Source organism: Ogataea philodendri (assembly GCF_020536065.1).
Source record: "Ogataea philodendri strain CBS6075 chromosome Unknown scaffold3, whole genome shotgun sequence".
Lineage (NCBI taxonomy): Eukaryota > Fungi > Ascomycota > Pichiomycetes > Pichiales > Pichiaceae > Ogataea > Ogataea philodendri.
Genome location: NW_025764099.1, coordinates 92,201 through 106,129, shown reverse-complemented (window position 1 = coordinate 106,129; position 13,929 = coordinate 92,201). Strand labels below are relative to the sequence as shown.

At 48.6% G+C, this 13,929-nt stretch overlaps 12 protein-coding genes across 12 annotated transcripts; 5 read left to right on the top strand and 7 right to left on the bottom strand.

Annotated features, from left to right (window-relative positions):
• Positions 1 to 136: 136 nt before the first annotated feature.
• OGAPHI_005485 (uncharacterized protein) lies at positions 137 to 1,591 on the top strand (the record flags this gene model as incomplete). The annotated part of the gene is made up of 1 exon (XM_046206674.1): positions 137 to 1,591. One exon carries the CDS (start codon positions 137 to 139, stop codon positions 1,589 to 1,591), a length of 1,455 nt encoding a protein of 484 aa, XP_046059326.1.
• Positions 193 to 510, bottom strand: OGAPHI_005486 (uncharacterized protein; the record flags this gene model as incomplete). The annotated part of the gene is made up of 1 exon (XM_046206675.1): positions 193 to 510. One exon carries the CDS (start codon positions 508 to 510, stop codon positions 193 to 195), a length of 318 nt encoding a protein of 105 aa, XP_046059327.1.
• Positions 533 to 2,092, bottom strand: OGAPHI_005484 (uncharacterized protein; the record flags this gene model as incomplete). The annotated part of the gene is made up of 2 exons (XM_046206673.1): positions 533 to 1,263; positions 1,927 to 2,092. The coding sequence occupies 2 exons, from the start codon at positions 2,090 to 2,092 to the stop codon at positions 533 to 535; spliced, it is 897 nt and encodes a 298-aa protein (XP_046059325.1).
• On the top strand, positions 1,636 to 2,919 carry OGAPHI_005483 (uncharacterized protein; the record flags this gene model as incomplete). Its single annotated transcript, XM_046206672.1, has 1 exon — positions 1,636 to 2,919. One exon carries the CDS (start codon positions 1,636 to 1,638, stop codon positions 2,917 to 2,919), a length of 1,284 nt encoding a protein of 427 aa, XP_046059324.1.
• On the bottom strand, positions 2,880 to 4,639 carry OGAPHI_005482 (uncharacterized protein; the record flags this gene model as incomplete). Its single annotated transcript, XM_046206671.1, has 2 exons — positions 2,880 to 3,771; positions 4,215 to 4,639. The coding sequence occupies 2 exons, from the start codon at positions 4,637 to 4,639 to the stop codon at positions 2,880 to 2,882; spliced, it is 1,317 nt and encodes a 438-aa protein (XP_046059323.1).
• Positions 3,927 to 5,363, top strand: OGAPHI_005481 (uncharacterized protein; the record flags this gene model as incomplete). The annotated part of the gene is made up of 1 exon (XM_046206670.1): positions 3,927 to 5,363. One exon carries the CDS (start codon positions 3,927 to 3,929, stop codon positions 5,361 to 5,363), a length of 1,437 nt encoding a protein of 478 aa, XP_046059322.1.
• Positions 5,364 to 5,444: 81 nt separating this feature from the next.
• OGAPHI_005480 (uncharacterized protein) lies at positions 5,445 to 6,777 on the bottom strand (the record flags this gene model as incomplete). Its single annotated transcript, XM_046206669.1, has 2 exons — positions 5,445 to 5,781; positions 6,125 to 6,777. The coding sequence occupies 2 exons, from the start codon at positions 6,775 to 6,777 to the stop codon at positions 5,445 to 5,447; spliced, it is 990 nt and encodes a 329-aa protein (XP_046059321.1).
• A 96-nt stretch (positions 6,778 to 6,873) lies between these two features.
• OGAPHI_005479 (uncharacterized protein) lies at positions 6,874 to 7,554 on the bottom strand (the record flags this gene model as incomplete). Its single annotated transcript, XM_046206668.1, has 1 exon — positions 6,874 to 7,554. One exon carries the CDS (start codon positions 7,552 to 7,554, stop codon positions 6,874 to 6,876), a length of 681 nt encoding a protein of 226 aa, XP_046059320.1.
• An 18-nt stretch (positions 7,555 to 7,572) lies between these two features.
• Positions 7,573 to 8,173, top strand: OGAPHI_005478 (uncharacterized protein; the record flags this gene model as incomplete). Its single annotated transcript, XM_046206667.1, has 2 exons — positions 7,573 to 7,630; positions 7,887 to 8,173. 2 exons carry the CDS (start codon positions 7,573 to 7,575, stop codon positions 8,171 to 8,173), a joined length of 345 nt encoding a protein of 114 aa, XP_046059319.1.
• OGAPHI_005477 (uncharacterized protein) lies at positions 7,816 to 9,417 on the bottom strand (the record flags this gene model as incomplete). The annotated part of the gene is made up of 1 exon (XM_046206665.1): positions 7,816 to 9,417. The coding sequence occupies one exon, from the start codon at positions 9,415 to 9,417 to the stop codon at positions 7,816 to 7,818; it is 1,602 nt and encodes a 533-aa protein (XP_046059318.1).
• On the top strand, positions 9,070 to 13,280 carry OGAPHI_005476 (uncharacterized protein; the record flags this gene model as incomplete). The annotated part of the gene is made up of 4 exons (XM_046206664.1): positions 9,070 to 9,196; positions 9,521 to 11,285; positions 11,426 to 12,572; positions 12,735 to 13,280. The coding sequence occupies 4 exons, from the start codon at positions 9,070 to 9,072 to the stop codon at positions 13,278 to 13,280; spliced, it is 3,585 nt and encodes a 1,194-aa protein (XP_046059317.1).
• OGAPHI_005475 (uncharacterized protein) lies at positions 11,436 to 13,862 on the bottom strand (the record flags this gene model as incomplete). Its single annotated transcript, XM_046206663.1, has 1 exon — positions 11,436 to 13,862. The coding sequence occupies one exon, from the start codon at positions 13,860 to 13,862 to the stop codon at positions 11,436 to 11,438; it is 2,427 nt and encodes an 808-aa protein (XP_046059316.1).
• Between the last annotated feature and the right edge of the window lie 67 nt (positions 13,863 to 13,929).

Genomic DNA, 13,929 nt, shown 5'->3' with positions numbered 1-13,929 from the left:
AATTGTAATTGTTAAAGGTTGCCGTGCCAGGCCACCACAAATGTGTGGCTTTTTATTTTCCTGTTTATCGGTAAATGTACCATTATGGTAATTTTCTAAGGAAATAGTTTTGCCTCTTAATCTTATCTATCTTATTATGGGTAATCAATCTTCCAAGCCAGCACAACCAAAATACACGCCAGTGAGAAGCATTCAGGACGACGACGAGTTGTTGATGAAGTTGCAGACCAAGCTGGGCAAACAGGACTCAGAAACCGAGGCCCCACTCAGTCTGACCAACCTCACAAAGTGGGAAACCAGCCTGTTATCAGACCCAAAGAACCAGCTCGCTTTGAACTGTTTCACCGGTAACAACATCTCCGACATCATTGCCAACACCGCTAGGATCAACCTGGACAACCAGGACCTGTTCAACGTCAACATCGAGTTCCAGGGCGGTCCTATCACCAACCAGAAGTCTTCAGGAAGATGCTGGCTGTTTGCCTCCACCAACGTGTTCAAGGAGTTCATCAAGTCCAAGTACCATTTGGAGTCATTCGAGCTGTCGCAGAACTACCTGTTTTTCTACGACAAGCTCGAAAAGTGCAACTGGTTCCTCAACCGTATCGTTGACAGTGCCGACGAGGACATCGACTCGAGACTGGTCCAATTCCTCATGGGTCTGCCCGAGAACGACGGTGGTCAGTGGGACATGGTGGTCAATCTTGTCAACACGTACGGCCTGGTCCCAAAGACCGTGTTCACGGACTCTGCCTCGTCCATTAACTCCGGGGCTTTGAACAGTCTTGTCGAGAACAAGCTGCGTGAGTTTGCGCTGGTTCTGCGGAAACTTAGCACCAGCGAGAAGGCCGCCGACATCGACGGTGCCAAGGAGGCCATGCTGCGCGATATCTACAATATCCTGGCCCTCACCTTGGGTATTCCTCCAAAGCCCGACGACGAGATCGTCTGGGAGTACAAGGACACCTTTGGCAACTACCACTCCGTCAAGACCACTCCAAAGGGCTTCTACAAAGACATTCTCAAGTTCGACGCTGCCTCCTACTTCTCTCTGATCCACGACCCAAGAAACACTGAGGGTCTCTACACAGTGGACAAGCTCGGCAACATCGAAGGTGGCAAGCCGATTGAGTATGTCAACACCGCCGTGGACAATCTGAAACAGGCAGCCATCGCCATGCTCAAGGCCAACCACCCGGTGTTCTTTGGCTGTGACGTGGGCAAGTTCGGAAACACCCAGCTCGGCCTGCTGGACGTGGACTCCTGGGACTACAAGCTGGGCTTTGGCGTCGACGTGAACCTCAACAAGAAGCACCGGCTGATGACTGGCTCATCGCAAATGACCCACGCCATGGTGCTGGTGGGCGTCCACATCGTTGACGGCAAGCCTGTCAGATGGAAGGTGGAGAACTCCTGGGGCGAGTATGGTAGCCACAAGGGGTACTTCGTTATGAGCGACAGATGGTTCGACGAGTACGTTTTCCAGGTCGTCACCAGCGAAAAGTTCACCTCTGCCAAGCTCGCAGACCTGTGGAAGGGCAAAGACTTCAAGGTTCTGCCATATTATGATCCGCTCGGTGCCTTGGCATGATTGCAATATTTTTTTCTCATATATTTTTTTTAGACTCAATATGAATGTCTTTGGTATCACGGTTTAATAGTTCTGTGGCTGGGATTCTCCCGAAACGGGCCCTTGTGGCTGTTTCTGGTGGCGTCGACTCCATGGTGCTGCTTGATTTGCTAAAAAAGACCGGAATCGACGTCCACGCAATCACCATCGATCATGGGTTACGGGACCAGAGTGCGCACGAGGCGGCTCAGGTGCACCGAATTGCAACAGATATGGGTGTCGAGCACCATATCGTCAAGATACCCACGCCTGACGCGCCCGAAAAGTTCGAAAAATGGGCCAGGGACTGGCGGTACTCGCTGATCTCTCAGACGATGGACCGCTTGGACATTCAGAGTGTGCTGGTTGCACACCACCGCGACGACCAGCTGGAAACGTTTTTGATGCGACTGGCCAAGAACTCGACGCTGTTCGGTCTCGCTGGAATGCACACACGCGCGCGGTTCCCGATAGAGCACCCATTGACTACCAAACAGTTGATTCGGCCGCTGCTGTCGTTTCACAAGTCGGAGCTGTACCAGTACGCCAAGGAACAGAACCTGGTTTGGTTTGAGGACGCAACGAACTCGCAACCCGTCACGTTGCGCAATCGCATTAGGAAATGGCTGCGCGATAATAAGCTGGATAAACAGCATGTCGAGACGTTGCTCCACGACGTGGAGTCGGCCGTTGAACAGGTCGAAGCAGAAACCAGCCAACTCAGCCAGATGGCAAGCGCACGATTCTGCGACAAAACGCTCAGAATGACTATTCGCATCCCACGCAAAGCGTTCTCACAGTTCTCCGCCATGAGCATCGATAGATACCTGTACGACCAGCTGTACCAAGTATCGCCAGCATCAAATTACCACCACAGATACACCACCATCGACTCGAAGAACGCCACAGTGTTCAGCAGCGACTTCTCGCTCGCCGAGACGTTGCAGGACAAGTCATGCCCCGAGAAATTCAACATGCTCAAATGTCTCTTCCGGGTAGTCCACACTGCCCAGGACACGCATCTGTTGGTGACACGAGCTGCCGAGAAGTACAAGCATGTTGTTAGGTCGCGTATGGAGATTAGTAACGAGTGGTCAGACTGGCAACTGTTCGATAATAGACTCTGGATCCGTGCAAGAGGCCAGCCAGGACAGTACAGGCTCCAGGTAGAGCCTAACGGGGTGCCGGCAGTGTACGAGAAATCGCAATTTCTCTGCTACCCGACAATTGGCGGGCACTTTAAGTTAGAGTTTGAAACCAGACCGAAGAATCACTCGTCCTCGCTTTCGCTGATTTCGTCTAATTTGTAAGTCAACGAGATATCATAATTTTGGTCCAAGAACCGCATAAACGACCCAAACTGAAACTGGACCGCGTACGGGAAGCTTTCCATGTTGACTAGAAACACTTTGAGACTCGGCACGAGCCGGTGGACCTTGATAAACTCTTCAGTGATAGACTTGGCCAGGTCCAGTTGTTTTTGCAATAGGTCCAGGAACCGCTGGTAGAACGGACCGTTATCAAGCACTAATTGCACACATTCCAGCACAAGGTTAGTGAGATTGTACCATTGTTCCAAACAAGACCAATTGTTGAGTGTGAGGAGTCCAATGAAGGAGAAATTGTGTTCGTTCATAAAACTGTCCATAGTGAATAGATGCGCAAAGAATTGGGATTTATCAACCGAAAATGTTGTCAGGTCCAGCTTGGTATGTTTGAGAACAGCTTTCGGGTTCGTCTGCGTGAGTTTTAGCTCTCCGTTTTGCTGGTTCATATCAAACTGAATGACTTTTTGCAGCTCCAATAGTTCTGTGGTGGAAGTATCTGACGAGGTGATCAGGTCGCTAAACCACCCGTTCTGCACAGAAACAAATTTCCCGTAGTCTATGTTCAAGCCGATCGCTGGCCACTGGTTGTTTTCGAACGACGAGTAGTTCACCATGAACGGTAGCATGTGTTCCAACATGGGGTTCTGGCCCTTTCCGTGAACCAGCTCATTTCCAACAAAAACGCTCTCAACTTCGAGCTCACCATCAATAACAGCAAGAAGAACAACCTGTTGCTCTTTGCAACGCACAAACCGAGCCGTTCTGGTGTTACTAAGCTGGTTGGTCAGATGGATCAGATGAACACCTTCCGAGATCTGCTTGATTCCGCGGAAACTCGACTCGCTCGAGCTTTTGAAGAAAAAGAAGTCAATTCCTACCTCCAATCCGTCTGGTAGCTGTTTCGGAAACGCAAATATACTTCCTATCCATGACATATAACGTATAGAAATAAAACAAAGGGAAAAAAATATTAAATCTTACCTTTTATCATGCTCAAGGTTGGGTTGGAGATTCACACGCAATTAAAGACCAACCGGAAGCTGTTTGCACTGTCCAAAAACACCACGTCGTTGCTGGATGTGCGGCCAAACACCACCACCTCGTTTTTCGACGTGAGTTTGCCGGGAACCCAACCCAAGCTCAACAAGGAGCCCTTGATGTATGCTTTGAAAACGGCCCTAGCACTCAACTGTACAGTGAAAGAAACGTCCCAGTTTGACAGAAAACACTATTTCTACGGAGATCAGCCGCTCGGGTACCAAATAACCCAGCATTACCATCCCATCGCGAAGGATGGATATCTACGCTTGACAAAGTACGACCTGCCTGAAGAAAAAACCATCCGAATCGAGCAGTTACAAATTGAACAGGATACCGGAAGAACATTGTATAAGCTGGACAACGAGAGTAACGTCGACTTCAATAGATCCAACATCCCGTTGATCGAGATGGTCACCAAGCCAGACTTTTCCTCCGTGGAAGAAGTGCGGGCTTTCATTAAAAAACTACAACAAACTCTCGTCAATCTGGACGTTTGCACGGGAGAACTGGAAACCGGAGCTATCAGAGTCGACGTCAACCTCTCGGTCGACGACCACAGCCGGATCGAAATCAAGAATTTGCCCACAACGTCGGCCATAGTGTCGGCGATCAAATACGAGTACCAAAGACAATGCAATATCATTAAAACCGGAGGTGCCATCACCGAGGTGGAAACACGAGGATGGTCGGGGAAAAAGACATACAAACTCAGATCCAAGGAGAACGCAATAGACTACAGATACATGCCTGATCCTGAGCTCCCGGAGATCAAACTCGACTTGAACGATATCGTGCCCAAAATTCAAGCTATTCTGCCACCATCTGTGGACCAGAAGCTCGATCAAATACTCAACGACTACAAGATCAAGCTACGAGACGCAAACATCCTGATGGGAAACCATAAACTGATGGACTACTACAAACAATTGTACAATAAGTGTTCTCAATCAGGGGTGGAAAATCCTATAAACTGGCTAACACACGAGCTCCTGGGGTGCCTGAGCAAGTCAAATATGGACTTTGAACCATCTGTGATGGATGTGGACAAGTTTGTCGAACTGATGGTGGCCTTGAAGAAGCAGCAGGTAACAAAGAACAACGCAAAACTGTTGTTGATGCATCTGGTAAATAACCCTCAAGACCAAAACATCCCCATCGCGCAACTTATCAACGACTTTGACCTCTCGAAAACAAACCACACAGAAACCCTGGACCCGGTGCTGGACCAGGTGCTTTCTGAAAACGCACCTGTGGTGGCACAAATTGTGTCCGGGAAAACCAATAAACTCAAATACCTGCTGGGCCTAACCATGAGAGCCACGGAGGGGAAATTCGAACCCAAGCTGATAGAGGAAAAACTGAAAGAACGGCTGCTAAACTTGTGAATATTGCCAATATTATCAAAACATAAAAATCAATAGAACCCAATTGCGATGCATCACCAAAACGTAACCCTGTTAGTCCCGCTAAAGCACCTCTTCGACCCCCTCCAATTGTCCAAACGTGTTTTCTCCACTGTAAAGGATGTAGAGGAACCCGTCTTCATCCTTGTATTGCTCGTAGATCGTGCTCATGAGCGAGGCGGTTGGAGGGAGTATATCGTTCACAAAAATGAAAATAGCCTTCTCTGATGGTAACATAATTCTTTTACGGATCACGTAAACAAACTGTCCCACCGTCAAATCCGAAGGAACCAGGTATTTGCGCTTGTCGATCTCCGGAATATCACTCTCCTCAACCTTCTCGCAGATAACAGGGATTCTGTCCAGGAACTTGCCTCTAATTCTGGAGGCCTCAGCCTTTCTGCGTTCTAATAATTGTTAGAAGCGGTAATGCGCCAGTAATACTTACCGAACGGATGCTCGTCTTTAAATTGCGATCTCATGCTGTCCTTGTAATTGCCGCCTAATACGCTATAATCTGGGTACTTTCTAGTTTGTTTACACTTGGTTTAGATTGCAAAGAAAGGAACTTTGTTTTCCCTTCGATAAGGGCAAATTAATTGTGACACACGATAAGAGTGACACGCGCTGCAGATGACAGCCTAATTATTTAGAGAAACAAATTAACATGTCGACGCGTCGATCGTCTATGGGTGGTTTGGTACATAGCTCTAGTATACAATGGCTAGTCGGAAACGAAATACGAAAGTGCCAACAGGATGAGCAGAACCACCAGGGTTACTAGCAGCTTTGACTTGCTGGCTGGTTTGTGTGCTGACTCGGCTGCTGGCTCGGCGATTGGCACAATCTCCACGGGCTTTGGCTCGTTCGCAGCAGAGTCCGACTCTGTACTAGTCGCAGCCAAAATAACTGGTTCAAGGGTGTCTTGACCATCAATGGGTGTGCTAGAAATGTGGTTGTTCCCGAGAAGAATTGTCCGTAAACGCCGTAAGCGCTCTTCTCTGTTGCGTATGGGCAGTACTGTCTGCTCTGTATGTCTCGCAGCCGGCTCGCGGTGTCCGGCGCGTGTGGTGAGGCGTGTCTGGAGCGTTCGTGGCGGAGGAGTTTGGGTGTGTATGTTGGACATGGACGCGTCGTTTTTTGCGATCAGCCGAGGTTTACGTCGCGACGTTGACGGATGCGTGTCGTACTCCAGCGGCAGAGGCTTCCCCAGGTCAATCTTGAACTTTTCGCGTCTCTCAACAGAGTTGATGGTGGTTGTCTTTTCTTCTGTCACCGGTATCCGATGAAAGGCCGGATCGAACGAGCCGTCAAAACGGCTCAGCTTAATTCGTCGCAAGTCATTGCGTCGCGGAGTCGACTGTGCATCCTTGGAAACCCAGTCTGCGGACTTCATTGGCCATGCCACCACTAATTACTATAGTAAACGAACAGGGGATATAATTTTTTTTTGCATTAATCGACGCGCGTCGATAGTCTCTATGAAACAGGCCTAGTTTATAGGCTTATCCTCAGTAAGCAGCGAAGTGATGCTCATGGAGGTTGGGGTTGATTTTGGGCGAGCAAAGCTGGCGGTAAAATTGATCGCAATAGGCCTCGAAGCAGAGCTGCTGGGCGGTGGGCTCTCCGATCTGGTGCCGTTCGAGCGCTGTGGATATGGCGACGCCATAGTTGTGGCCGTCTTTTTGCGACGCCGTATGGTGCTTTTTTTAAGTTTGACAGGCCGATGGGCTCCATGCAGCTTGTAGTACAGTCCACATGCATTGCATATAGTGTTGCCGGCCTCGTCACGGCGCCAGAGCGGCGTCACCGTGGTACCACAGTTCGTGCAGGCCACTAAAAATGGGCTGTCTTGCTCCAGCTTGGTCACGTGCTGTTTCTGTCTATCCTCATCCTTGGAGAAGAGTATTCGGTTGTTGAACGAGGGACAGTTCTGACAAGATCCCGAACCCCCGGTACCGTTACAGTGGCCGTCTCCTTTGCACGAGCCCTCTTCTGCTGCGTTGGGTGCCAAAGGTATTAAACTCGGTGGTTTTTTCATGTCTATAGGCCGATGCGCATTATTCGCCTTGTAGTAGAGTCCACAGGCGTTGCAGGTAAGGGAGCCATCTGGAATTCGTCGCCACAACGGCGTCTTCGTGGTACGACAGTTCGCACAGATATTGGTGCTCATTTCGAAGTAGCAAGAAGGATGACAAATTTGCCTCTCGGAAAACTGATCTTCAAGATCAAATCCTTCAGCATGATTGGTACACAGGTTTTTTTATTATTCCTTATTTGGCTCGAACCGGTAATATAATAGAGCCGTGCACTAGTTTTATATTGGAAACGGCTCCATCGTCCAATGAAAAGCTGCATTAATGTAAGCAAAATTTTCCATCTGTGCACTTATCCCTTTGATTTATGATTACGTTATGTATTACGTTTCCTGTCATTACTGCTGCTGATCTTTCAACGAGGACCGGCCAGCCTTGAGAAGCTCGTCACACAGCAACAAATTCGAAGCGATTCCGGTGGCTGACGAAATTGCGTTTCTGATCACCCGGAACGAGTCCCAGATACCGTCGATTGTTGGATCCGTAGGCTCTCCAGAGTTGAGATCGATTCCAACAACCTGTCCTTCCTCGATCTCGTCCTGGCAAGCAGAGATGGCCTCCAAGGAGTCCAGTCCAGAGTTCTTGGCAAGCGTCTTGGGTATCACGAGCAATGAGTCCGAAAATGCCTTGAGTCCTGGTTTAAGCTTACCCTTGTTGGATTTGGTTTCGAGAATGTGTTTGGAGGCAGAAAGATAGAACGCTCCAGCACCAGGAACAAGCATCTGATCTCTGATCACGTTGGCAACAGCACGCAACCCGTCTCTAATCGCGTCCTTGGTCTGCTGAATAATATGGTTGTGTGCTCCCTTGATCAAAATGGTGCAAGCCTTTGGATCTGTGTTTTCTGTCACAAACGTAAACTTCTCCTCGCCGATGGTCTGTTCGTAAACCAAACCAGAGTGTCCCAGAATTGATGGACTGAGGTCCTCAACAGAGTTCTGGGCCTCTCCTCCGCAAACCAACTGCAATCTCTCCATGTTTCTTCTCTTAGCTCTTCTCAAAGCCAGGATGTTGTTCTTTGCCAAAACGTCCAAGGACATTGGATCAATACCTTTCTGGTTGATCACAACAAAACTCTTGGTAGGATCGTTTCCGCACACCTCTTTCTTTAGCTCCACAATCTTTTTGAGTTTGTCGTCAACGAATTTTCTCTCACTGGCAACAAGCTTCTCTCTTTGATCGGCCGACGAGTAGTAGAAGCCCGAGTTCACCTCGGTCTTTTCGTACTCAAGTGACACGTTCAGAATCAAAATGTATGCATTTTCCAGTCTCTTTGGCATGTCTGGGTGTCTGGCTCCGTGGTCAAGAACCAATCCCTTGATGAACTGTGTATCTTTGGCCGTCTCGTGCATCATGGCCATGATCTCGATCATGTGTAAGTCCAGACTTTCGTTATCCTTGACACTCAACACAGCGTCGGTCACAATCGGCGTCAACACGTCGGTCAGTTCTGGGTTGACCTTGGTGGCCAACGAGGATCTTGCCACCTGCAAGAGCAGCTCTCTGTCGATCTCTGGCTTTTTCACAAACGTGTTCAGAAACTGCAATGTCTCCTCTCTGGCAGCCTCGAAACCGTCGGTCAAAACACGAGGATGGATGCCCTCGTTCAAGAACCGCTCAGCCTGTCTGAGAAGCTCTCCAACAAGCAGAACAACGGTGGTGGTTCCGTCACCAGTGATCTCGTCCTGCGCCGAAGCAGCACGGGCAATCATCACTGCAGTAGGCGACTGGATCTGCATCTCGTTCAACAGAACCTTTCCGTCCTTGGTGATCTTGATACTTCCAGCACCGTCCACGAGCATTTTCAAAGTGCCCTTTGGCCCCAAATTGGAACTCAACACGTCTTGCAAGCCCTGGGCCGCAGAAATGTTCACCTGCAGCGCCTGCTGTCTGCGGATCGACTCGGCCTTGGGATTTAATAGCTGAATTGCAGAAGACATGGTCAACGACTTTGTTTTTCGTGTTTGCAATTTTTTTAAAACTTCGACCACCGTCTCTGTTGTTGACACGTGCCGGAGTCTGGCAGCGTGATAAGGGAAACAGAAACACTTGATAATCTATCAGGATACAAATTTATGGTGTTTCCTACTGTGCCCGTCCCGCAACCGAAGAGCACACGATTAGAAAGAACCCCCGTCACGGGGAGCACGCCGTCGTCGGGGTACCGGGGAGCGTTCTTGTGGACGAAAATGAAGAAACATGTGGAGGGAAACGGTAACAGCAAAATTGACCAGACTAGGGCAAACGGCACGCTCAAGCAGATTGGTCCGGATGGAGAGGTCTATCTTGGGTCGCAGAACGTGCTGGAGCTGTGGGACTGGGATCTCTTGTCTCAAGCTCCCGAGAAGCGGGCTCTGTGTCTACTTTATCGTTTTTCCTTGGCTAAAGAGACTACCATTTTGGGGATATACCCGCTCACATCATATAAAACAGCTGCATCTTGTCAGACATTGGTTTTGGTAAAGAATGTTTACAAAGAGTACGAGTTGATCGTGTTGGATATGAAAACACTTGATAAGACGGTAATCCAATCCAAGATTGATCAACACGAGCTCAACATCTCAGTGTGCCCCTCCAATGGGAACTATTTTGGCGTCGCGTCGCCTTCGGGTAAACTGTCCGTGTACTCGACGTCCGATCGCAAACTTGTCTCTACGTTCGACTGCACTACAGTGAATAACCAGCCCGTCTTCGATATCGTGGGCTCTCACCTGATCTACTACGCCGCGTCCGGGGACCCACGTATCACCTCGTGGCTGAAAACACAGGCACCCACCCCATTGAGGCTTGCTCACCAGATCTCTGTTCTGAACAAGATTTGGCAGAGTTTCTCGAAAACAGTGCTGGACTCGATGGTGATGCTTTCCGAGATTTCCCAATCTAAGGTCAAAAAGATGTTTTCCGCAGAGAAACTGGACGGGCTCGGAGATGCGACCTCTGCCGTTGGCTCCGGCGACGACGAGATGCTCCGGAGCAAGAAGTTCCGCGAAATGCTTGTTACCATCCTAAACACGTTGAGTGCAAACTCCAGCTACGTCGTGGTGGTGGATCTCGATGCCAGCCAAATCCAGTTCTGCTTTTCTCCCCCGGACGGCTGCTCTGCAATCAAGATGTCGCCCTTCGATCTCACCGTCGCCACGGTGACAACCAGGGGTGACGATATTTACGTCTGGGATTACACAAAGTACGATAAGGAGATAACTCTGATCGATAAGCACAAACGGGGCAAGACCTCTGCTATTGTGACGGATCTGTTTTGGAGCAACGACGATCGCAGCCTCGTGCTCTTGAGCAAGCTCAATGGGTCTATCCACTCGTTCGCCAACGAGAGTCTTTGCGGGCTTTCGCAGACGCGATCGTCGAGCCAGTCGTCAGACGAGCTCGGGCCGCTGAAAAGCCCCTACAACTGGTGTTTGTCGAATTTTGGGTTCAAGAAGATAGGTCTGATCAAACAATCCGTCAACCAGGCCCATTGGACGTACACAAACGAGCTGGTTGCCCTGACTGCTACCGGAGATGTGGCGGTGGTGGACTTAGCCACCGGTGCGATCAACTGGAAAGTGAGTTTTCAACCGATCGGAAGTGGCACGGCTGGCGGTCAGACGTCATCTACAATCGCTGCCAGCTTGGAGACAGTAACTTCTTCAGATCCTGTCTCATTGATGGAGGTGGAAACCTGCAAGCCTTACGCATACATGTACAACAACCGACGGGTGCAGTTTGCGCGGTTCAAAGACCCGGCCAACGACGTTCGGCTGGATGTGTTTGGGAGCGTGGTGATGGAACATGAGGACCTCAAGTTTGGAAGGTTTAACGGGAGCGTCAAGTTCAGCTCGACTAAGAGCGAAGAAGAGCTTATTATGGTGACGAACGAAACATACCAACTGCAGTTATGAAGTTTACGAGTTTTTGAAAACAAGTTTAATTTAATTATACTATTGGCACTAGCATACAAGGATCAACCGTAGTTGGTGAACTTGCAGTGGTCGTAGTTCTCATCAATACCAGTAGCACCGTTCAAATTACCCCACCATCTTGGGAACGAGTGGTTACTGTTTGGACCACCGGCACCACCAACAGCAAAGGAAATAACAAAGACAGCAACCTGAGCACCTCCAATCAGTGCAGCAGCAACAATGTAGTTGTACTTTCTAAAGTAGTTTGGTCTGTACTTCTTGAAGTAGAACTGAGAAATAAAAGCAGCGATGAAGTATGTGGTGATAGAAGAGTTAACACCAACACACAACCAACCAACGTACCACACAAGCACTGGAGTCTTGATAGTGTCGAATCTCCAAGTAGGTCTCAACCGGTGAGCAAGGTAGAAAGGCAAAGGCAATCCGAAACCAATGACAAGCGACAATGGAACGATGTAGTAGGTCTTTCCAATAACAAAGAGTTCTTTAGCCAGAGCACCCCAAGCAATACCTTGAGTGTTGTATTGTTGGACATTCTGACCAGACCAGATAGCAGAGGTGGACTGAATGTCCTTAAGGAGGTCGAATTGCTCGTCGACAATCTGGTTCATCATGATGTAGTTGAAGATGGAACCAATAACGGTACCGATCAACTGAGCAGCAAAAGTGTCCTTAGGAGGAAGCTTAACGTAGTGGCCCATCTTCAAGTCACTCAAAAGACTAAAGGCTTGACCAACAGAGTTGTAACCGTACAATGTGAAGTACATGTTAGCCAATGGAGACTGTTTTGGCATGGAGAAACCACCAATCATTTGAATAACGGTTTGCATCTGAGTACCACCGAAACCAAAGATACCAACCAAAGATCCCAAAAAGAGAGTCATTGGGTACGCGAGAGCGAGAGCGAAGATCAACATGTACCATGGCAATCCAGAGTCAGCTTTGTACAGGCAGATAAGAGCCACCATGAAGGCAAGAACGAACAGGAGGGCGTACCACCAGGTTGGAACTTCCTTATATCTGAGCATGGCTCTCATGTGAGAATCATTAAAGACTTCTGGCAAAGTGCCGTCGGAGTTCAATCTTGGGTCTCTGTTTGCAAGTTTCCAGAACTTGAGGTTCTCAACGGTGAAGAGTTCCTTGAAGTTGAGGAGTTTGTCCTTAATGGACTTAATCCAGTAGAAAGCTGGGCCGAGCTCCTTACGATGGAATAAGAGCATGTGGGTGAAAGTGGCACCGACAGACAGGTTGGTAGCGATCAAGTAAACAACGTAGGTACCGGTCATGTAAGGGGTACCCTGTTCGGCGAATTTTTCAGGGTCGAAGATGTTGTTAGTGAGAATGGCAGTTTGGTTGTAAACCAAGTAGTTACCAGGCTCGGACTCTTCGTAATAAAGCGATTGAGACAAGAATGGGAAGTTCTTAGATTTCCACACATTACCCCAGTAAACACCAGAGAAGACGGCGATACAGAGGAAGTAACCGAACAAGTTGTTGACGGTAGCATCCAGAGGAATGGTCAATGGAGAACCAGTACCGGCAACGTAGTTCCAGTCGAAACAGATGGACAAGAAGCCCAATCCTTCGTTACCGTTGGTACCACCAAAGATTCTGGAAACGTTGGCGGAATGTGGATTAGCGAGACATGGGATGGAGAAACCAATCAACCATGGGAACACCCATTCTGGAAAGATCTCGAACAAGAAGGTGGCCAAGAAGAAGTAGTAGAAGTATCTCAACTGTTTCTTAGTCTTTTCCTTGTTGTTATGCAAGGTGTGGATAGTAGCCACCATTGGGATACTGTTAGGGTAGAACATTTCGGATGGGTAAAGCAGAGCCTTCTTAAGACCCATACCGACAAGCGCATAACCAATCAATTGAGATGAGAAGGTGAGGAAAATACCGAGACCGGCATTCAAACTGGAGTTGTACCAAAGCTTTTGCACAGCAAGAACTTCGATAGCCAAAGCACACGAGGAAGCAGAACCGGCCATGATGGTTGAAAAAGTAAGTTCCTTTTTGTTCCATGGACCAGGGTTGATGTATCTAAAGTAACCCTTGGTTGGCAAGACCTTAGCCCAAAACTCACCGATAACGTGAGCGATAAGCATCAAGAAGACACCACTGACAACAATAGTTTGCGGCTTGAAGTAGAACATACATTGCAAGACACCACCGAAAATAGCCAGGCCGGCACCGATAACAACAGAACGAACAGTCCAAACCTTCATGGTTGGATCGTCAGAGGAGTCGACAACCTTCTCGACAATGTCTCTGTTATTTTTAAATTGTAAGCCGTCAAAAACGTCTTCACCAAACTTGATATCGACCTCCTGCAGGTCCTGAGTTTGGTAAGCGATCTCGTCTGCTTTTTCCAGGGATTTCTCCCTGGTGACGGTAACATTAGAGGGAATAGATCTCACGTCATTCTCTAGACCAACATATCCATATTGTCCTTGAATTGGCATTTTGAAAGGACTGAGGATAACAACTACAGGACTAGGATGTGATGGAAATTTATACCAACCCAACGAC